The sequence below is a fragment of the Phaethon lepturus genome, unplaced genomic scaffold (genome assembly GCF_000687285.1).
Source record: "Phaethon lepturus isolate BGI_N335 unplaced genomic scaffold, ASM68728v1 scaffold12083, whole genome shotgun sequence".
Classification (NCBI taxonomy): Eukaryota; Metazoa; Chordata; class Aves; order Phaethontiformes; family Phaethontidae; genus Phaethon; species Phaethon lepturus.
In genome coordinates, this window is record NW_010527008.1 from 6,848 (window position 1) to 31,472 (window position 24,625).

At 40.2% G+C, this 24,625-nt stretch overlaps 1 protein-coding gene across 1 annotated transcript; it reads right to left on the reverse strand.

The window, feature by feature from the left end:
• Positions 1-3,300: 3,300 nt before the first annotated feature.
• Positions 3,301-24,101, reverse strand: OPRK1 (opioid receptor, kappa 1). Its single transcript, XM_010283255.1, has 3 exons — positions 23,842-24,101; positions 8,701-9,053; positions 3,301-4,038 (listed from the first exon to the last, which is right to left on the reverse strand). The coding sequence occupies exons 1-3, from the start codon at positions 24,099-24,101 to the stop codon at positions 3,506-3,508; spliced, it is 1,146 nt and encodes a 381-aa protein (XP_010281557.1). The 3' UTR covers positions 3,301-3,505.
• Positions 24,102-24,625: the final 524 nt, after the last annotated feature.

The following is a 24,625-nucleotide window of genomic DNA, read 5'->3' on the forward strand; positions in this document are numbered from 1 at the left end:
CCCCAACTTTAAAAAAAACAAAAACAAAAACAACCACTATTATGCCTTGTGGTGCAATTCTAATACACAAACTTGTGTAGAATGAGTTAAATCCCCAGGAAAAGGGTTCTAGCTATTTTTTACACCTAATTGTTCTTTAGCAGTCTGCATTAAAAAGTACATAAATTTGACTACAGGGGCTAATGGCAGCTATAGAGTATTTGAATGTCAAGGGTAGTTAAACTCACAGTGGAGAGAGAGGTGAGACTGCAACAGCCGTCCACTCTCTAGTTATTTCGGTACTTCTGCATTGCAAAAGTCTGAGATTTCAGCAAAGATACTTGGTCTGCAAACTTCAGCCACTCCGCGGAAACGCTCTTTTGCTCTGCTCTCCCGAGCAGAGGCCAAAGCATGGAACCAGAACACCTGGTATGTTTTCCATCCAAAAGACTTCTAAATGAAAGGAAGCAGGGAACGCAGAGGGTGACATCCTAATACCCACAGGAGTTGACTGGGAATTAACCCCACAAGCAGGTCAAACGACCGTGTACCATACTTCTGCAATACCAAATTTTTTGAACCTCCTGAAAGGAAGAGAGATGAGACCGGCTGCAGCAGGTAGGGCTGGTTCCCAGGCTGCCTGCACACGCCTGCCCCGCGGTGTCTTCCTCCAGGACCCATGGGACCGCACAGCCTGTCCCTGCTGCCCCATCCCCTACCCGGCACTGCAATGGCTGGGCCAGGCAGCTGTCACCCCTTCCTCCACCTCTCGCTGCCTCCCGGAGATGGGTGGCTACGCAAGAGCGAAGGCAAGTCATTTCTCTGGAGTTACATAGAAAGTGAGGTGTTTTGCAAGTCTTAAATATGGGTTTCCAAAGTCACCGTGCATGTTCCTGTGAGAATAATTGGGTTTGCCTGTTAGTCATTCCAGTCTGGGAACTGCTGAACAAACAATGGGAGTTTAATCATCTGGAAGCAGATTCTGTGAGCAAAAACACAATATTATTTTTTAATATACTTTCTCAGCTATAAAAAACATCATGGCCAACTTTCCTTTGTTGTTCAATGAAGTGTGGTAAGCTGCCTAATTTGACAAGAAAACCTCCGAGACTTTTTCTGCTGCATCCAGACTAATTTGGCTGTTAATGTTGCATGAAAGAAATAATTCTTTAGAACATATTCTTATATCACTTTTCAGGCCTAATATTTTCATACCACAGCAAAATTGCTAGGATCTCATATTTTCCTCTCACTATGATAGGGAAGATGGTCTCCTTACTAAAAACGTAATTTTAAAAAATTATTATTATAAAGCTCCTTTTAACAAATCAATAACATTGATTTTTCATTACAATGCAGAGAGCTGCACATAGAGTAATAACTCTGTTGAAACACAGATATATATATGCAAATGGTAAATTATGAACAAGAACACAAGTTATTTGGAATGAAAAATAATTCATTAGGGCCTATTTCTTTCACAGGTCATGTGCTCCTAACTTGATAAATAGCTTGGGTTGTCATTTTACATTAAACTATCTCTTTTTTCGACCATTTAAAGATCAGAACTTTATTTAGAAAGGCGTATGCATGTAAAAAAAAGAAAGAGGGACAGAGTAGGAAGTTAGACTCACTCAATCAGCTGTATAAGCATCATTCATTTCCCCAGGTAAATCAAGTATCCTGAGGCCAGCTATTTACTCATCATGTAGAAACAATCAGAGTGTGCTAGATTTGTCCAGAAAGGATTATCTTTAATATTTTCATTCACAAAGATAACTGCATTAGAGCAGCTAGTTCTCAAGTACCAAATTCCTGAATCTCACAGCTCTGCTCCACAGGGCAGCATCACTGAAAGGCTGTGAGCACCTCTGACTGTTCAGGATTGGTTTGGTTCTGCGAGATGAATGGAGGAGCGCTTCATTTATCAACCTGATATCAAAAATATTTGTCATACATGACTGCATTAACAATAAAGGATGTGGAAGTTATCCAGAGGGCTGAATCTCTACAACATTTGCACAGGAACTGTGCTGCTAGCTACAAGAGCAAATCTCACGATTTTTGGTCCAGCAGGACCGACCCAGACTGTGTTTCTGAGAAAATTTGCCATGCAATCAAGGCACCCACCTTATTTATGATTTTGTGTAAGGAACAAAGTTACCAGGAAGATGCCTCGTGGCCAGATCTGTTCCCAGTGAAGATAATAAGAGCACTCCTCCAAGTTCAGCAATAACAAAAATGGGAGTGCTAATATATAACAATTAGAAGATAAAAGACTACAGACTGAAAGTTAGGCTCAGTTGTACCATAAACTTACCTTCAGCAAGCCAGTAACTGGTGTAGCTGTGCCTTGGCATCTCCACCTTCACAGGGAAACAGAGAAATTTACTGGGTTCATAGGACTATGACAAAGAAAACGTACCACCATCAACGAATGGGAACTTTTCCAATTGAGTGCCATTAAAAAATCCAGCATATTTAATCTTCATTTCCTTTGTATCAGTCCAGTTGATCCATGTGTGAATTCACTAGTTTCTAATTCTTCAAATATTTATTTTAGCCTGCTTACAAACTGTCCAGGAAAACAAATACAGCACAGTTTTTAGGTATGTCTGTTTGTCCTCTTTAGTGAAAATGGAATGCAATCATTTCCCCCTTGTAACGAATGCGGCATGGGTTTTCATTCCTTTTGCAACAAGTGAAGTATTCGAAGTTTTATAGTCTCTTGTTGAAAGTACACTCTGAAAATAACATATTGTGTTATTCACAATCAATAAATATACAGTCATCTTGGAAAATCACACATAGAAAATGTTACACAGGTGATTAAACACATGTTAAAAGTATACTAACAATTCTCCTTAAATCCAAATTTTTTTAAATGCCTAAATGCTTTACCATACACAGACACAATAAAATCACTTTGGTGTGTAGGCAGATCATGCTTAAATTGGATTTCCACAGCACAGACAAATGTTATAGATATATTATTTGAGCACGATATTGATTATAGCTCTGACATTGTTCTGCAGAAACCGAAACAACACTTTTCACTGTAAAAGAGTGTGGCAAATCAAGTTGTCAAACTACATAGTTCAGAAGTAATCACCGCTGGGGCAAAACTGTGTTTCCAGTGTAACTCAGTGTTACGAGCGAATGTTGCTTAATATAACCCTATGTATTATAAAGAGAAAAGCCAGAGCTTTCCTTATCCAGAATCAGCTGCTGCAACACTATCTCCTGTCCCCGCTAAAAGTATGTATTAGTTCCCGCTCAACTACAGCAAACATGGTGCCAAAACCTGACCATCGGCCAGGTCCTTTTCATTTGAGTTGATTTTTAGAGGATCCTTGTTCGTCTATAATCAACTTGCTTCAGTTCAAATTGCTAGGATTTCTGAAATATTCCAAAAAATGTCTGTCTGGGTGAGTCTAGTTCAAACTGCAGTGGTAATCTGTGTTAGTCCTAGGTCATTGGACTCTTCTCTCTCTTGAGGACAGTAAGACGACATCTCCACGACTAGTCATACAGGTTTGTTTGTGCCATCTGCTTCCGGCGTAAAAGCCGGGTCTTGCACAGTGTTTCTGACTCTGCTGGTGCTCTGCCTGTCCATCCTCATCTTAAAGGGAAAACAGAAGTCCTTGAAACATCTCTTGAAGTTTTCATCCAAAAAAGCATAAAGGATTGGATTGAGGCTGCTGTTGGTGTAACCCAAAGCAATACAGAAGTAATAGCTGGATATAGCAGCAGTACTGTGGGACACGTCCCCTAACGCTTCGACCAGCACAAAAATGTGAATAGGAGTCCAACAGATAATAAAAACCGCCACGACCACAAGAACCAACCTGGTGATGCGGCGCAGGTTTCGATCTTTTTCTCGAGACCCTGAGAGAAGCCGTACGCTTTTAAGGCGCAGGATCATCAGAGTATAGCAAACAATTATAATGAGAACTGGAATAACAAATGCAAAGACAAAGACACAGATTTTCATGAAGATGTCCCACCACACATAATCTCTGTCTGGAAACTGCAAGGAGCATTCAGTGCTAGCAGTATCTAGGAATGAAAGAAGCAAGAAGAAGAAAATTGCTTTATTATTAGATATTCTAAACAATGTAATTATCATAGCATAAGCTAGGAAAGGTGATAATCATGTAATGTGATACTAATAAATGGTGTTATTATTAAATCATTCCAAGGAAATCTTTCAGTTACCATTGAAACTGGTTTTATGCAGCTGTCTCTAGAAATCACTTAGAGAGTTAGGGACTTTTTGAAATGCATAACATTGTATAAAATTTGTTTCCCATGGGAAGATCTAAAAATGCAGAGCACAAAAATAAAAATTTGTAAAGATGTTTCCATCTGAATCTCACTGAGATTTAAAGCCAGAATGAGTACCATATTCAATGGAGTAGAAATCTCATAATAATCATCAAACTACATATGTTTTTGTCTGTGGGCAAAATGGTATCATGATTTTTGGTATCATGAATAATGGGAGCAGAGCAAGGTTTTGATTGTAGGAAGATTTTTCCAATATATGATAATTGTGTAATAATCTTTTCCCACACGCCTTCTCCACTGCAAATGGAATACACGTAAGTGCTTGCATTCAGAAAACCTTATTTCCTAGCAACAGCTTCATTTCAGTTAAATAGAAGCAAATAAAATACGTATGAGCGTGGATTCAAATGGAAGCTGCTCTTTTTGCAGATCATGTCATTGAAAATTCAGCCTGCAGAGAGACTTAAGGATATGGGCCACCGACACCAGCCCACTCCCTTTCTGATTGCCCATGCCAGGATTTCGAGTCACAGGCTGTCACTTGATTTTATGTCCCAGAAATATTCCATCTGACAGGAGACTGCTAGGGAATTAAATATTTGAGGTTTTGTTTGCTGACCTCCTTGGATCTTCCAGCATATAAACCATATGGAAAACCAAGAAACAAGATAAATGCCAAGGCAAGAGAGGGGATAAATTTACAACTACTATCAGCAGTTAAACTCTACTGAGGACAAGTCAAGATTTTTCACTATGAACCGTAGCTTAGATTTTATCCTCTTGAGCACTGCATTATTCTTTGTATTTTTTTTTATTTTCTCTACTGAATTTGTCATTCCTCTATATATTATTATGTATGGGTTTTTACTGAATCAGAAATGAAGGGTGGAATGATTGCACATCGCTTTTTCATACCTGTCTCCCACAGAACTAGTCAGAAAAATTCCATCAAACCATATTTCCCTATTATCGAAATACTTCACAAATCAAGATGATATTGCAGAGAATATGTTTTGAAAAATAACTAGGGGATGAAATTATCATTATGGTTTCATACAGACATTTCTGTGGTTAGATATCAGAAAGCTGTTACTGGCTGACATCGAATACTAAAACATTCAAATAAAAAAGTTGAAATCAAAGATTAATATTTTGATGTTTTATTTTAAATAATGTAATAACTAATGGATGATTCTGAAAGCTCAAAAGTGAAGACATATCTTTCAAGCCTTATGGAGGATGCTAAGCAGACAACAGAAGTATGACTTAATAGAGTCTTGACACTCAGTCAACTTTTCCAAATCCTTTGCGATCTAGGTTTTCATAACTGTAGTTGTTTTTATTTAATTTTACTCTAGAAATGTCAACCATTGTCTTCAAAGAAGTTTTCACGTTGATTATTACTGTTATTTGTGGTAGAAATATGTTTATGGCCTAGAAGCACAATAAAATCAGGATGCAACTATAATATCTAGACTAGTAAAGCTGCATCCACGTGTGCAGTTCTGGATAAAAGTGAGGTGTGATCAGGGACAACTGCTCCAGACCACATCCAGCTACCCACTGAAACTCCCTCCCAGAGGAAACTGCCTCTTCAGATCTGACATAATTTCATATATTTATGAAAATAATTGGGTCATGCTTGCTACATTGTAATATAGCTTGCAGTTGGCAATGGTATTTTAGAATTTCAAATTATCAAATACAAATTTAATGATTGTCTTCCATCTCATCACAGTTTACTCTCTATGGAAAATCTTATTCTAAATTCATTAATATTCATGTGTTTCACTTGAGATATATATAATGCTATGAATTGTATGGAACCCGTTTACATTTTTCCAGTTTACAAATGACAATCAATCAGCAGAAATCCTTGTCAAAATGCACAATAACATAATAATTTTCAGGAACTTTGGAGGAGAATAAAATCCAATTTATTTTTTATTCTTGTTGCCTGAAAAGATGTGGAACTAAGTACGGTGTCACAAACTGAGTACTTAAGATTTCATACTGACCTTTTCCACTCTGAAAACCAAATATTAAAAATACATTAATATATTTACAGAAAAATACTGCATTCTAGATAGTACTTCAGTGTAAATATATTTTAAAATGTGTTTGATAAGCTACCATTTAAGATTAATCTTAATCTTGACATAGGAAATATATTTCTATTAGGTACATTATTAATTATGTCACTTTCAGGCATCCATACTCCTCTGTACTCAAATGGAGCCTTCATACTATTACTGGGAATGTTAACAGCATCTCTAATTTTTATTATTTTTTTCAGTGAACAATTCTTCAGCGAGAAAGGCTCCATTAAGGTCAGAGAGGGAATATTTACACAGATGTAAAATGTCTTCTACAGGGAAAATGGATCCAGAAGGACACTACTGAGAGCAATCCTGAAGTGTGAGAATAAAAGGGACTAACTGAGCATGGGGTGGGAGCTTTAAATATAATCACTTTCCGTTTGATGTTCAGTTGTTGTTTAAATCTGAATCCAACAGAGTCACCGTAGCATATAAATTATTTTGACCAACATAACATGAAGTTTCTGAGCTCCAGCTGTCAGGCAAAGGGTGGATCCTTGCTTTTCCCTTCTGCATTTATCAGTGCAATTCATGAACACACCAGCCAAGACAGTTGGCAGTAAATGCTCAAGAGAGACCTTAGATCAGACAAGCCGGGCTGAACAGTAGGGGCTGACAAACATGTGCCACTAATTTCCAACCTTGTTCAGCCCAGCTGAGCTGTGTATTACTAGTCTGGGTTTCAGGAGACAAAAAAAGGCTGCCTGCCACGTGATGTGGAAAACGCATTTAATTATTGCTGGCCTCAGGGCAGCCCCTTGATCTAAATGTCATGCTTATGGTGAATGACAAGAATACTCTGCTAGTTGAGCATGCTCCAACAAAACACCTGACCGAGCCAATGTCCCATGGCCTTCAAGATCTCATACGTAGTGGCACAATCATTCTTCCCAAATGAAGATGCCTGGAAGTTAATGTTTCCTGAGCTAGAAATTGTTTTATAGAGCCCGTCAAAACTTTACTGGGCAGAAGAGTTACAGCACTGCAGACCAGGACACTTGATCCCCCAAAGGGCTGAAAGAAGAGTTCCCAGACAACTCTCCTGTCACCTGCCCACCAGAATACCAACAGCAAGAACATCTTCAGTCAAATCAATAAACCTTTGAGCAGCTGTTACTGAATTATTTTGTTTGCATTGATCTATACTAAATGGTTTAGCACACAGCATTTATTGTCTCTGCTGGTTAAAGCAGTGTCCTTTGTCCTTATGTAAAGTTTACCATTTCTCTTTGGAGGAGTGAAACCTTTCTAATAGAAAAAAATGTTAATTCAGGAAATTCTTAATCATTTTTCAAAAGATTATTTACATCTCAAACAAGACTACCGCCAAATAAATATGCATGTCTTATATTTTATCAAGCCACCCATTAACAGGGTGACCCCAACCCAAGGACATCATTAGAGGTCTCAAGCCTTTTGAAGACACTGAGGTGCTCTTGCACTACAGTCGTGCTTGTGGATATGAAGTATATGTGTGTGAGAATGCTTCTCCCCTTTCCTTCTCAAGGAGGATTTCAAAATAAGATTAACCCCATAGCAGCACAGTTTTGGCAATGAGTCACCAGTTATAGGGGCTAAATCCACAGTCCTTCATGGATTATAAGTCTCAAGTAGAGCCTACAGGTTGTCTGTATACAGATCTCATTGACTTCATGTTCTTGTATTTGCTTCCCTGCCATGGCCTGTATTCCCAATTCCTCTGCTGATCCTTATTCTCAGCTTTTCCAAGTCTCCATATACATCCCCATCCTTTTTTAAACAAGAATTTGAGATACTGTCGTATATAATTAACTTGATTTTCTCTCTCCAGCTATTGACTTTTCCTTTCTTCACCATGCCTTCAAGTTCTGTGAAATGGCTGTTGATAATAAGCTCCCAAGTCTTAATACTAATGGTAGTTTTAATATTAATACTAATGACAAGCAGCCTATTTTCTGCTCTTGGAACTTCATCAGAACTACTCTCACAATACCTATAAAAAGCACTTTAAGCCCACATTTCAAGTTTCATCCTAAACTGATTTTTGATCTGTCCACTGTGATCAAACTCCTGATTATTTTCCGCTGCTGTCTGCTAATAGTTTTCGATGGTCACATTCTAGCACAGACAATGCTTCAAAGTGCATTTTGTTCTTTTAGTTGGCCGGGGCATCTGAGCTTAACACTTATGGCACTTACATGTCATACTGTAATGTTCCACAATATATTTCAAAACATCAGAAATTTAGACATACTTTTTGAAGAAGGAATCAATCAGGTTTAATCAATATTAAAAGCTACATTTTATGTCATTTGAGAAACAAAAACACTGAATTTTGAACACTCACACTCACCTTCCCTGACTTTGGTACCTCCAAGAACTATCGCAGATATACCAACTGATGAGGACAATAGCCAGATACAGATGTTGATTATCTTTGCCTTGAGAGGTGTACGGAAGTCCAGAGCCTTCACAGGGTGACACACAGCAATGTATCGATCAACACTCATCATCGTCAGTGTGAATATGCTGGTGAACATGTTATAATAGTCAATCGAAATGACTATTTTACACAGCACATCACCAAAGGGCCAAGAATTCATCAGGTACTCAGTGCTTTGGAAAGGCATGGTCGTGGTAACTAGCGCATCTGCCATAGCCAGATTGAAAATGTAGATGTTGGTTGCTGTCTTCATCTTCGTGTACCTGAAGAACAAAAAAAAGTAAGGCGTTATTAATTCAAGATATGAGTATGCACATTCAGATATGTAGCAGTTTATCAGTCAGGCTTTGCCATAGTTGGGTTTTTTTCTAATTTATGACAGAAGTTCACACCAATGCAAGACCCTTGGGATAATAGTAAACACATTTGACCCAGTCTCTCAGCACCTGCATTGCCAGTTAGAACTATTCACCACAGGCAAAACCAGGTGTATGAAACATTTAATCTAATTAGCCAAATGCTGGTTTCAATTCTATCTTCTCAAACACTTCTAGAAGAAAGTATCACTGTTACATTTGCAAGCGACCAAAATGTTTTGTGTTTCCTTTTCTTAGAGCTGACTGTCAGTGATTGCCATCTTTCTGGGTTTGTTTAGTGAAAGGAACATTTATCCCATTCTTTGGTAAGAATCCATGTTAACTGTTACATCTGCCGGGCCAGATTGCCTCTTATATGATAGTTTCTCTACCCTGAATTCACTACAGTGATGCCAGCTTATACAAATCTTAGTCATTTCCCTTCTTTGGTCCTTCATTTCCAATTTCTCCTCCTTATTCTCAGCTTTTCCCAGTCCTCATTTTTGTGACTGCTAATGTAAAAGATGAATATTGTTTAACTAGGATACCACAGTGGGGAAAAAATTTATCATCGTAGTATTTTTTCTGCAGCCTTTAATTTCACCAAAATGAAGCACTTGTTTTGTCCAGTTGGCAAGAAGCGTACACAGAAAAATAGCATGTGGGTTTTTCTGAGATGGCACCCTGCTTTGTTCTGCCCTGATGACAGCCTGACTCTGGGCTGTGTCCCAGGGCATGGCAGACTGCTTCCAGCTCTGCTGTGGACACAAAGGAAGAAGAAGAGCCTGTTAACATAGAGATATACCTAAATCTCCTTTCTGAAATGCTTCCTCCCCCCTAGATAATTTTGCTCATTGCTATTAATTTAACCTGAGATTCAATGATAGATTTTCTTTCTCAGAACTGTTTCACCCACATGGTTCGAATGTGTATCCAAACTAAAAGCTGCACATGCAACACACAGAGAAATATCTCTAGCTAGATTTTGGTATGTATTATTAATAATTTACAGTGGAAACATAATACTTGATCAGTCCAGCTAATGAACATGCAGGGCACTGTGTCTATTTGCCTTTAAAACTTTGATGTGAAAAAAAAAAATAATTTGAAAAAAAGTCTTGACAAACTGTGCCCAATGAGTAAATTAGCTATTAATTAAAATATGAGCAGACATGTCATTTTATGACCAACACGAAATGTTAAAAATATCATCAGTTTTTCTAAAACAACTCTAATTACGACTTACTGAGCAAATGAAACCAAATGCTGGTTTGAAGCATAGAAAAAAGAACTGCAAGGGAAAAGTGAACCCTTCTCACCCAGATACCATCCTCAGGCTCACATCTTGAACAAAGCCATAGCCAGTGAAGCATTAGAAATACCTGAGCAAAGGCAGCAACAAAAGCTCTGCACTGACGGCGTGACCCCCATGGTCTAGACTCCCTCTGCCCCGGTTTGAGCTTCTCCAAGACAAAAGGCAGAGCCCAGTCAGAGCTGGGCTTCTGCCCCCTCCCCAATCAATCTCCTCAACAAGTCCTCCAGCAGAGGAGGCAGCCCCTCCTGTAGGTCACATTACAGCCCGTCAGGCACTGTTCAAACACAAATATGAGAGTATGGAGCTAGAAGAAACAAATACAAGACACATTACCAGGCTAGGAACTTTCCTGCTGGTAAGAAAAAAGCAGCTCTGAGTGCATCTCAGCTCTAAGACTGAACAAAAACTCACTAAGCACTCAGATTGCAAATCTCTTCTAAAATGGACTAATTTCCATTAAATGTCTGAAAACAAGTAGTAGAAAGTGATTTTACTTCTATGGACATCACTGATGATATTTGGAATTTTCATTTTGTTCATATTGCAAAAAAAGACTGTGAAAAGTTGAAAAGGATGCATAAAAAGCACCACAAAAATAAGTGAAAGGACTGGAGAAAATTCTTACTGTGAGTAACTTAAAGAGCTCAGCACATTTAGTTTATCAAAAAGAACACCAAGAGGTGACTTGATTACAGTGTCTGAAGACCTCCACAGGGAGAAAATAGCAGATACTGAAGAGCTCTTTCAGACTGCAAAGAAAAGCGTAACAAGGACAAATACATAAAAGTCAAAGCCAGACAAACTCAGCTTAGAAACAGTGACAGATTTTTCCTAACAGCTAAGATGATTATTACTGGGAACAAATTACACTAGAAAGGAGTAATTTTTCCATCTTTTGATGTCTCAAAATCAATGTCTGCTGCTTTGCAAAGGGTGTGCTTCAGTCAAATACAAGTCACTAGACTCAACACAGGCATATTTAAATGAAATGCAATGGCCTCTGATAAGCAGAGGTGAAGTAACTAATAGTTCTTCTGAATCATTACCTCTGTAGATCTTTAAAAACTTCCCCAAGGGTTTGGAAAGGGAAAGTTTGCTTTCACATATAGAAGAATTAGTTTGACCTTTTTTCCTTAAAGAAAATCAGAAAAGTAGTGAAAAATAACTGAGAGGATAGTCTTAACCTTGAAAAATCAAATATCTGAAAGTCTTTATATGTAGCATTTCCTGTTCTCTGCAACCTTAATTCAACCCTTTTTTGTGTGTGCCACTGTGGCCATATATACCATATTTTCCCAGTACCCCTTTCCTTTCACCCTCCAACCTTCTACCAGCAGAGTAGGAAAGACCCTCTTAAAAATAGAACTAGTATTTTGAGTAACTTCAAAATGCAAATTTTTGAAGCTGTAACATAAAACATGTTCTCTGTATATGTACTGTTTGTTACACATGTAAAGTGACCAATTTTGATTTTTGGACTATGTAACACATGTACATATAAGAAAATCACTTTTTCTCACTGCTATTGATCCCACAGGAAGGATGTCTTGTCATTCACAGATAGTGAGAAATATAGAGTCATCCCAGCATCAGCATTTAGACAAACTCCAATGTAACCAAAGCAAAGCTACATATGGGAGTGAAAATATAACACGGAAAAGAAAAACCCACAGTATGCCGTTCCTCTCATAAAGCTCTGTGAAAGCTTTGGCTCATTTCAGGGGCAGGTATGCACATAACGATCCCAGCTTTGATAACCTTACCTAGTGTGCATCTAGTAGCTTCCCCATAGCTCACCAGCCTGGCGGTCCCATGACTAGCTTGGTCTTGCTCACATCCACCCCAGTTCACAGACCACAGATGCCTCCTTGCACCACTCACTCTTAGCCGGAATAGGCACCTCACCCCTTCTGTGCCAGACTTTGAAAAAGAAGACCGATAAATACTGCTCCAATAAATACTTTATTACATTTAGGGGGTCATGCGGAGGGATCATGCGTACGTATCTCAGGAATGAAGGGTGCACTGATTAACTTCAGCAATGCTAAGTCCAAGCACATTTTACTGATGCAACCTTAAAGCTCATTGATCTCACACTGGTAATGTAAAGAGCTTGATTACTTTCACCTGAAAACACTGGCCTCTGTGTAAATGAGATGTTGGCCTTTAAAATTGTCAGGCAACACAGATTAAATCATACATTCATTTAGAAGTTCATAAAATTCCGAAATGCCTTTGAGAATCTGAACTCAATCATCCAAACTCCTTTCAATTCAATGTTTTTAATTAAACACCTAAAAATTATTAAATGCCTACATGCCTCTGAAGATATGTGCTTGCAGGCTTAATCAAACGTCCAGTTAAAGTAATGGAGTGACTGCTGTTGCTGTCAGACACTTTGAAGTGGACCCTGATAGTGTCTTGACTCTAAAATGAGACGAGGGATTTGAATACTTTTTTACAACTCCATCCTATCACACTAGAGTATAGGAGGCAATGTTTTGTGTGGTTTGGGGTTTTCCCACCATGCCCTCCATTCACCCAAATCTGCCCTTGAACAAGGTTGAAATAGTGATCAGGGAAGGGAATCTTGTCTTCCTTTGCAAAATTAAAATTATTGATCAAAACCCTGGATTTCATTTAAGGAGAAAATATTGCTGCTTTAATTGGTCTAGCAGAACAGATAAGGGAAATCTGGGCACAACTGCAGCATAGATGGCACAGTGGTAATTAATGACAAATGCTTTCTTAGTGTCTTTGAGATATAACTTTCAAAGACCATTAAAATATTTATAAACAGTTATTGGTTTATAAACTGTTCATGGGAAATCCTGTGTCTAGACAATGGTTTGTTAAATATTGGGATTTCACAGCAAGGTGACAATTTCTCTAATGCTACATAGGAATGGAAGGTGCCTCTCTCAAATCAGGTGCTAGAATGTAATTTCAAGAGGCAGAAAAACCTCTCATGACTTCAGTTATTTGGTGGATCTTGAGACTGTTTGTCAAGCTACAAACAGGCCTCAAGCCTCTCTAGACTTCAAATAAGTGGAAGATATATGGAAACTCTGCAGAAAAATAGTCAAAATGAAAAATAAAGTGTTGGTTTGGATGTATTTTTTTGATGGATATATGACGAGAGTGTTTAAGGAGCAAGATTTAAATGATGTCTACTTACATCTCAAAAGTAAAATTCGCAAAACTATCACAACTTAAGCTAAATCCACTTTCCAGAAGTGAAAAGTTCTTTGACGCTGACTTTAGACTGACCCCTAGAAAATTTCCTTTATTTTTCAGTTGACTCATCATTACTGTCCTTTTCCGTCTTGAGTAGAATTTACTTTGCACATTTTTCAAGACAGCAAATGGGAAGAAATCACACTTCCAACTGAAGCTTATCAATGAAACTGTGGTAACAGAAAAAGGAAGCATGCTATTAAGGAGTTGGTATGTTTTCAAAAAAAAAAAAAAAGCATTAGTAAATCAGCCAGTAGAGCCCCTTAAAGTTATTAACTCAAGCAGAGAAGATGAGTATGATGTTAAAGTACACTGTAACGTTAGTAAAGCTAATAAAAGCTAAGAAGGAGTCTCTGGTCTGTTTTTTTTTTTTTTTATGTAGTAGGCTGAAATGTTCCCTGCAGTATGAAATTTGGGATAGGGAGGGGGGAAAGACTAACAAATATACTACAACAACATTTTCCAGTAGCAGACTGATGTACAAAAGCATGAAATACAACAACGTATAACAAACACGTATTTTTGGCAGATACCTCATTCAGTGAATGAAAATGAAATCTAAAACACACCTAAAAGCTAACTGCAAAAACACCTATCAGCAGGGTGCAGGCTCTGTTCCACTAGGCTCCTCTGAATTAAGTATACGGAGATCAAGCAGCTGAAAAGCTTAGTCAGGAAAGCTCTCAATCTCAAGGCTATATTCAGGGCACACTCAATATCATACTGCATCAGAACGGGGTGGGGGGGGGAAATCACAGCCAAGCCAGGAGGATCTATTCCAAACACATACCATGTCAAAAGGATGGCTCAGCTATCTTTTGGATCTTCATAAGTCAATATAAAAGGCTTCTGCCAATATGAAACTAAGACTGAGGTCATCTAAAGAATGTAAAAAACAATACGCTGCAGTTTCCATGTTCATATTGGGCTCTATGTTATTACTGCATTTCAAATGACAGCCGGGATTTAGCAGGGGGTAGAACCTCAGAAAACATCATAAATAAAGGGAAACATTGTTACTGCACACATTTAAATATTGCCCGTCTTTAACATCAAAATTGTAAGGAGCCTACAAAAAATTGTACATGTTGCCTACAAAATAGTATCCTAAAGTGGAATTTTCTTTATTAATAAGCACCTGTAGGTACCTATTTTTAAACAGCTTAAAGAAGAAAAGCATGATCTTGTCTTTTATTCTCCCCCCAGGGAGCATAATCCACCTGAATGTCAGAAGGTAGCATTAAAATCCTTACAATTTACCACTGCCACTACTCCTCTGACCGAGCCATAAACTGAACCTGAACAAGATATTGCAGATTTAGATTAGATGTGGAAGCTTTCCTTTTTGAGGTGAAGAGCCAGCTTCTGAATTATAGAAGAGAAGTTCATGGTCAAAACGAAGAAAAATTCATGTTACTTAACAGAAAATGAACTTTTTTCCTCCTTCTAAGGTAAGGACTTTTAATATTTTTATGTGAGCTTAAAAGACTCTTTTTGAATGACTATGCTTCATGTTAGAAACACCAATACTGTGAAATTTGTGCTTCCATAATTTTGCTAAGAGAACTCAGAGAAATGTTAAGGTGCTGTGATTTATTGTGGCTCAAACTGAAATAGTGAGAATGCGGAATTTTACAAAATTGGTATTTCATCCAAAACCAGTACATCTAATATTACTTTTAGAGAGTCTAAACAATTAGCTTAGACTATGTACCTGATTTTTTTACCTCTGTTGGCAGGTAAGATGAATCTAGACCTGATCAAGCAGCTGACTCTCTCTGTTGAGAAACTTTCTGTTGCTGCAGATGTTTTCCAGGGACCAGTCATGCTACAGAGAGTTCCCAGGGTGTTACACAGCCCACCCTAATACTTCTTACTTGCCACAGGTACCTTCCCTTGGTGAGTGCTGAGTCTCTGTTTCTGGTAACATCCACATTTACCATTGTTCTTATCTCTTGAAAGGATTTTTTTTTTTTTTCATGAAGATCATGAACCCCCTTAGAAGAACAAAATATTTCCTATGTGTTTGTGGGAGAGGGAAATGAGTTTTCTGTGCTCTAGGACAGAGATTGCCTGGCAAGGAGAACAAATCTCATTGCTCAAGGGGACAGACAGGGATAGCAGCTCCAGTAGAAGATATTTCAGGGTCTTACTTTCCTTCTTATTCTTTGGAGAGGCTTTGATCTCCATAGGTATCTATGTATGCAGAACTTGGCTGGAAGCAGGCAAATGTTATTGAACATTTGTTCCACTTAGATGATTTTGCAGGAGAGAAATGAGGAAAGAATTCAAAATTCTCTCACATGAGGGTGCTGAGTCGTGGGTATCATGCTTTAAGATGCCATAAGCTGAAAAAAAGGAAAAGCACAGTGGATTGATAGCTTCCATGGTGAAAACATCGTTCTTCTCCTGCACACTTTAACAAGTCAGTCATTCGGAAAGGCAGTGCTGTCCTGATGCTGTCCAGCAGCCAGCAGCATGGTAAAAAAAAAACATTTTCTGAGCTTGAACACTAAATCTCTCACACGAGGGTGCTGAGTTGTGGGTATCATGCTTTAAGATGCCATCAGCTGAAAAAAAGGAAAAGCACAGTGATTGATAGCTTCCATGGTGAAAACATCGTTCTTCTCCTGCACACTTTAACAAGTCAGTCATTCGGAAAGGCAGTGCTGTCCTGATGCTGTCCAGCAGCCAGCAGCATGGTAAAAAAAAAACATTTTCTGAGCTTGAACACTAAATGAACATTGAATAGCTTGTCTGAACTAATCTTACCACGCAGGTTCCCACCTATCACTACTTAAGGAGGCCTTTCCCAGTCACCCTATAGTAGCCACGGTGACCAGGCTACCTACAGCGCAGCAGGAAGTGGATTTCGCTATGTAGTCAGTTAGCAAATATAAAATCTTCTCTCTTCCAGGTGCAGGGTAGCTAAGTTTCAGAACCCTGGATATTCACTCATAATGCACTACTGAATGGCACGGACTTTTGGAGCAGTGAAGAGCAGTCGGGCAGAGTTCTGTGTGTTGCATAAGAGGCTTGGGTGAGGAATGGCGAAAACAGAAAGGTTCTGCACGAGTTCTAGCCATGTGTTGGTGGAAACCTGTGCACTGAAAAAATTCATGTTTTGAGTATGAAAAAAATCACACTCATGCAAGAGAAGACAGAGGTTTCGTTGTAAATAAGTCTCAAAACTCAAAACAGCAAACTGCAGAACTAATTTTCACTTCGCTAGGGATTAGAAGGTGAATCTCATGAGAGTCAAAACCTCTGGCTTCAGGTGAAATAAGTATTTCAAAGACGATACGCAAGCTAGCATGCAAACTTCCCAATAAGACCATGGAAATGCTGTGCACCTTTACATATGCGTTATTTATATTCATTTTACATTTTGCAGAATGCCAACATGGTCAAACACTCCTCTTTCCATGTCCTCTTTCCACCTGTACACACCTCTTCCCCACAGCTAATTCAGTTTGTGCACTCGTGCCTGTATGTAGACAAAATGACATTCATACTGCCATTTCCTCATGCCTCTCAAACACCACAAAGAGATTAACAATAAACAAAGCACAAAGTCTTCCTTGAGAAGAAGAGCACAGGGTTCACACTTTGCAAGAACTACCTGATTCTTACAGAAGGGAGGACCAAAACAGAGACATGGAGTAAACTTCCTAGAAGTAGAGTTTATCAAAGTTTTTCTGGATCCTCTTCCTTTAGGAAGTAATATGTCACTGGAATCAAAACTCTCCTTGGGAGCTCACCTGTTTCAGAGAATTTAACTTATGGGACAAACTAATCACAGTTTGAACAGACGGTGAAAGTAGGCAAGCCAGAAACATTACTCTCCCTTGCTCTTAGCACATCCCAGGCCGTCCGAAGTCACCAAGTTAAGAATTTCCTGCCATAACACCCTTTCAGCAAACTCAAAATCCTCTCTTGGGAAAAACAAAATGAAGGGTCCCCACTCTTCCCTCGCCCTGTCCCCCTTCACTAGAAGGGCCTACCCAGCCTGCCACCCTGAACACCATCTCCATGCTGTGCACCCTCCCCGTGCTTCAGCCAGTGGCATGAGCTTCCCCACCACTCTCCTGGCTGAGTTCAGGCAAGCTGTCTCAAGCTTTCTGCCTTGCCAGCAGCCAGACTGGAAAGTTCTTGTAAGCTTTCATTTTCTGATGGTTCAAAAGGGCTCCTCATAATTTGTCTTGCTTCCAGACATTGATTCCAGTTACGCTTTTCCCTGAAAAAAATGACTACCTGGCTGCTACCCCAGCAGAAGTGTCTGGATGGATACCAAATTACTTTTCCGAAGCCAAACAGATTATTCACTATAAGCTATAGCCTCTCTCTAATACTGTCTCTAATAAATATTCCTTCCAACCCTTTCCTCTGCGGTCTCTGTTTTTACAGTATCAACTCTTCTTATCACAGCATTGTATTAGGAACCTGAGTTTCTTTTCTGCTTATAAACCCCAGGTCTCACTTAGCCATTGTCTAGCAGGGTATTAAAAGTACAAGAAACATTCAGATTTTGTTTTAATGAGCTGTGCTTGTCCAGCTACCCATATTGTTTTATAAACCTGTCCTCTTCCATGTTTCCTCCTACCCTGGTCTTTGATCTCTAAAAGCTGTTGATAATGATCAGTCTTCAACGTTGTGATGCAGATTATGCCAAGTTTGGCCAAATCCTGCAGAACCCACCAAAATTACTTCCATTCAGTGATGTAAAACCAGACACTCTGAGGTCCTGTGATGAATTACTATCAATCCTTTTGATACCACTGTACTGAGAGTAGTAAAGTGTCAGATGTTTAATTGACTAAAAAAAGGTAAAAAGCCATAAACTTCAATGAATATACTACAGCTAGGCCTTTATTTTTACCAGCTAAACCTGTGATTTCATAAAAGAAGAAAATCATACCAACTGCAAGTAATATGGAACAGGTAATTCAGTTAGGTTGACTCTTCTGGAGATTCATTTTTCATTTCAGAACAATATTCTTTCCAAATATAATTTAATAAAATTAGAACAATAATTTAAAGCAAATTAACAAGTAATCTTTTGATGTTATAAAAATCTAATATTGATTTAAACCAATATATTAAAACAAATTCATGTTTTGATACTCTTTTTTTTATATTTTCCTTCTGGTTTGGAATGAATGATGGAGAAGTTTTAAAAACAATCTGGAAAGGAGTCAATTTTATATGACATTTCTTAATAGACTCTTCCTGTTACATAAGATGCCATTTGGTTCAATGAATATAGGAGCAGAAATGTATTGCTAGTTATACTTTTTCTTCAACATTAGACTAAGCAGAGGAATACAAGCTTTCTCTTTTCCCTTAGGAATGAATCTACATATCTGTGACACAGCCTCTTGTTAAAACTGTTTTTGAATGTAGAAAATTATTCAGTTCACTGGAAGCTTGAAAGATAATTCTAAAAAAAATACAGGATTGGCTATTTAGGATCCTGATGATAGCAGCTGCTCTCAGTAAATAACTTCAGGACCAATGGGGGTAAGGCATGTAGAAAAAGTGAATTTGGGGTGGGTAAGAGACAGTATCTCACAGAGTTTTTACCAGAGTAAGTTTATGGTTTTGATAAGAGCAAATCCATAGTTAAAGTTGTATCTTTAGTCAAGGTACTTTTCTTCCAGTGCAGCTGTTACAAGAAAACACCATTTTCTTTAAAGTCAGCACTAAACTTTAGAAAAATAAAGTCAGGAGGGAGGAGGAAGGGAAGAAAAGACTTTTTGCTTCCAAAGAGAAGTCATTTTATTTATCAACTTCAGCCAACTATTTCACTTCCAGAAATATCTTCTAAGACCTTGAAGGTAAAGCTAATCTCAGGATAAAAGATTTGGGGTTGAGATAGTCTCTGATCATGCCAAGACATACATAGCTGTATAACTTTACTCAGGTGAGGTCAGGTAATTTCACCTGGTTTCTACAAACCCATTTCGTGCCTCCTCTCCTCCTCCATAAGGGGAGGCCTGCCCTTCCCACACAGTATCCGCATTTCCTACCAATACAAGAGGCAACGTGATGTCCTCTTTCTCTCTTACTCCCTCCCCAGGAAAAGCAACAGCCTCAGGAGAACGTTGCATCCCGTGTGCCATGGCTCGGTGTGAGCGAGGCACTGCCAGCCCACCCAGGCGGCTGCTGGCCTGACAGCAGACCCCTTGGGGCAGGGACACCTGCCTCATGGTTGACGTGAAGATGGGGAGAGTTCCTGCAACGGGCGTGCAAAGAGCGCAGGTTGCATCGCACACGCAACGCAGAGCTCTCTCTGCGCATTAAAAATACCCACTCCCAATGTGCCTGAGGAGTCTGGGGTGCTTACAATAGCCCTGGTCTTGCTCTGCTGGGATTTTTAGTGATTGGGCTTTGACTTTTAAAACTACAAGTTGCTGTGTGTTTAAAGACAGTGAATACCAGTATCTCCATTTTACATGTAAGGAAAACAAGTCACGGGACCATGAAGTTCAAAGCGTTCGAGCTTGGTAGTAAAATCAAGAGAAGAATCCAGGCCTCCTGAGACATCGTTTAACAAGCTGTGCTGCGAACAACCATACTAAAGTACCATTCCCACTCTGCCTTCAACATAAATCTATGTTTACAGGAGCTGTACCAAGCTCAGCTACTTTTCTTTCAGCTTGTACACGTCCTCAATGTGCCCTTCTCCTGTTATTTTACCCTCTGAGGGAACTCTGAGAGTGTTTTCCCTCTCAGCAGAAAGACTCCTCATCACACCTGAAGGAGATTTCAGACACCCAGCACGCTGCATGCAGGCTGCTGAGATGCTGACTCACTGGTCTCCACAGGCTTCTTCAGCAGCCCTTGTGCAGAAGTAACAAAACTGCCCCTGTGGGCATACTAAAGCAACAAACAGGCCAAGGCGTGCCTACATCACAGCTTATAGCTGAATTGGAGCTTCTTTCTGAGCCTTCACAAAACTATTTGGAGTCTCCTGAATCTACACAGCATTGATATTTCAACAGTGTCAAAGACAAAGGAGGTCTTGTTTGTGTCATCCAACAGATGTGAAGTGGCCAGGCGGTTGGACTAAGTGATCATAGAATCATAGAACAGTTTGAGGTGGAAGGGACCTTTAAAGGTCATCTAGTCCGACACCCCTGCAAGGAGCAGGGACATCTTCAACTAGATCAAGTTCCTCAGGGCCCCATCCAACCTGATCTTGAAGGTTTCTAGGGATGTGGCATCTACCACCTCTCTGTACAACCTGTGCCAGTGTTTCACCTCCCTCATTGTAAAAAATTTCCTCTTTATATCTAGTCAAAATCTGCCCTCTTTTAGCTTAAATCATTACCCCTTGTCCTATTGGTACAGGCCCTGCTAAAAAGTCTGTCCCCATCTTTCTTACAAGCCCCCTTCAAGTACTGGAAGGCTGCAATAAGGTCTCCCTGGAGCCTTCTCTTCTCCAGGCTGAACAACCCCATCTGTCTCAGACTTCTTCAGAGGAGAGGTGTTCCGTGTTCCCTCTGATCATCTCTGTGGCCCTCCTCTGGACCATCTTCAACAGGTCCATGTCTTTCCTGTGCTGAGGGCTCCAGAGCTGGATGCAGGACTACAGGTGGGGTCTGACCAGAATGGAATAGAGGGGCAGAATCACATCCCTTGACCTGCTGGACACATTTCTTTTGATGCAGCCTAGGATATGGTTGGCCTTCTGGGCTGTGAGCGCACATTGCCAGCTCATGTCCAGCTTTTCACCCACCAGTACCCCCAAGTCCTTCTTGGCAGGGCTGCTCTCAATCCCTTCATCCCCCAACCTGTATTGATACTGCGGGGTTTCCCCAACCCAGGTGCAGGACCCTGCACTTGGCCTTTTTGAACCTCATGAGGTTCACACAGACCTGTTCCTCGAGCTTGTCCAGGTCCCTCTGGATGGCATCCCATCCCTCAGGCGTCTGAACTGCACCACTCATTGTAGGTCCCTTCCAGCTGAACTATTCTAACAATATCAGGTGGTGTTTAAAAGAGCAAAGGGAGGAGGAGCCGGGCCTACGTTGCCTGCTGGTCTGGAAGGGGTTAGCAGGAGGAGAGCAGATCTGAGATTCAGAGAGATGAGAAACACCAACAAGAGGCCTCACATAAACCCTGTGCTCAGCTGGAGGGTAAAGAGCTACAGTCTGTCTCCATCCTCCTTTAGAGTTGTGGCAGCTGGACAAGAGGCAACATGTGATGGCTGGAGGACACAATCCCGCTCTGCCTTGCCACTTTCTTTCACAAACTTCACACAGACCTTGGTTTTCCAAACAAAAGGATATCACTGCAGGATACATTTCTCAATGGGTCATGAAAAACCCATCTTGAGATGCAGTCATGCAGAGAATGGATGTGAGGGAGAGAGGAAGATGAGCTGCTAGGACAAAAATGAAAAAAATACACCTCTTGCATGAACATTTGGAATATTTCAAAATTATAAAAAATGTTTGAAATTGTAGATGTGTGTATACATATACTTTAGCTAATGATTCTAGCACTGTTTAAAGCATTTGCCACAGAGAAAACCTAGGAGAGGGGAATACTGAAAAAAAAGGAGAAAAAAAAAACAACAGATGTTTTGTCATACTTATTTATTTATTTGATCATGTAATCAAGAGATGGACCAAGAGGAAACTGAAGCAAAAGGTTAATGTAGCAACCGGTAGGAGAGTGATCCACATCTATCTAGACCCTCACAAAAATAATCTTAAGAGGGCAACAGAAGGAGATGAAAAAGGAAATACATATGCACCAGTATAATCCATATATGCTAATTTTTAGGGTACTGGCTAAGTTTGGATTTCCAGCGCCCAGGCCAGTTAATCAACTATCATTGTTAGTGACTGATGGCTGTGTATGTGTCAAGCATAGAGGCTTTCTTCTTTCAAGATAAATATGAAAAGAAATAAAATCTCCACTCTGGATGAACAGCGAAAGGGCATGGTGGGCTATAAAAATTACAGCATCAGAAAGCTGGAGCAAACCAGTTTCTCTACATTGATCATAGGCACCTTTATTTCTTGCACTGACTTTTAAAGGGAATTTATTTCCATTTTTCAAGCGTGTTCACCTGGTTATAACTCGTCTTTTGTAAAGTACCTTATCAAGAACTTCACTGCATCCAGTTAACTTTCCCTATATCAAACCTGACAGTTATTTCACCATTCTGCAATTGCTTGACCCTTATCAAGCATGCTTTACTAACAAGACCTCTTCCAATACTTCTCTTTTTCTTTCTGTGTACAAACTGATTTAATTTGAGCAATTCTATTTTTTCAGATTTTTTTGCCAGATTCAAACAGACTGTGAAGCAGGAGTCAACTTTTTGTTACATGATTTCAGTCCCCTTGGTTGCTCATTGTGGTCCTGCTGCCTGCACTGTCCAGACATTTTTATAACTTGCAAAAGGAAAGGACAAAAAGAGAGAGAAATCATAGCGCAAGCTAAAATACACACCAATACACAAGTGTAAGTACAAGTGTAAGTATTCATGCATTTCACTAACAGTGTAATGTGAAAAACTAACACAGATACACAGCTTTCTCCTGTTTCCTGAAAAATATTCAGAGAGGTAGACCCCTTTCAGGATCTGTTTTGTTTTCTTCAAGCCAACACCAACAACTGGAGTTAAACGCCACTGGACAGAGAAACAACATCCCTTGCTTTACATTAAGCATTTCCACATATTTTTATCGTTTCCTTTCTTCCCACCTTGTTAAACAAGCCACTAGGCAGCACGGTATCAGCATCCACACGACCAGAGACATATGCTGTCCCTTGGGGACTCCTCATGGGGGGAGAAAGGGCTGCCTTGCAGAAGTTTCTTCCTTCCACTCGAGCTTCCCCTCGGATGCGAGCAGCCTCTCATCCCTAGAGGGCACCCGATGAACGCAGCTCCGGGGCGCAACGCGCCTTTCCCGCAGGCTGCGGGATTTATCCCTTTTAACCAGCTTTTCCCGTCTGCCTCCAACTGTGCTTCCAGGCAAACCACTGGGACTGATAAGGTTTGGGTCATGCCGGTTACTTTTTTGCAGCTCCTCATGCCCAGAGAGCTTCCTCAAACTACTCCCGTTCCCCCCGCCGAATTTAGGGATGGCCATTTGTACCAAGAGGTACTCCAAAGCCCCTTACCTTATGATGACAAACATGACCAGAGAGTTTCCCACCAAGCCGACAACGAAGACCACTGAGTAGACAGCAGTGATGATGATGGGGATGGCGGGGGAGATGCTGGTGTGGTTGTGCTGGGCGTCCTCGAAGGCCCCGGTGGCATTGCTGTCGTAGTCCACCCAGCCCAGGACCCAGCTGCTGCTGGTGCTGGGGGCACGACAGGGCCCTGGGGAGCAGCTGGAGTCCGGCTCCTCCCGGAAAATCTGCACAGGGGCATCCATAGGGACACAGCCCCCACGGGCAGGAGGGTGCAGACAGCGGGAGGTGAGTACGCTGGAAAAGGGGAAAAGAGGGAAAGAAAGAGAAGTGCTATCACAGCCACTGGACATTAAGACCTCTGAAATTTGTAGGTGTTAAGGGGAGCTCTGCTGTGATGGGAACTGTAACCTGCCAAGCAGAGACTTGAGCAAACCACATTCGTGTTAAATAAATACAGGTTTTACATCTCGCTGCCTAATGGGTAAGTGCTGCTCCTCCAGGTGCACGAGGAAAGTTTTCCTCCGCTTTCAGACATTGCACAGAGAAACAAATCAGATGGGAAACAGCTCAGATCCACCCCCACACTTTAACCCTCTCTCTCCCATCCTCCATATTTTAAGTCAAATAGTATCCTCATGACAAGGGATCCTTACTGCTTAAGCTCTGCTATAAGGAGGGGGGAGAGGGAGAAACACACCACCTCTCTGCACATCTGCTTTTACATCCTGCCCTGAGTTATTTTTTTCCCGATCCTATACCTGCTTCC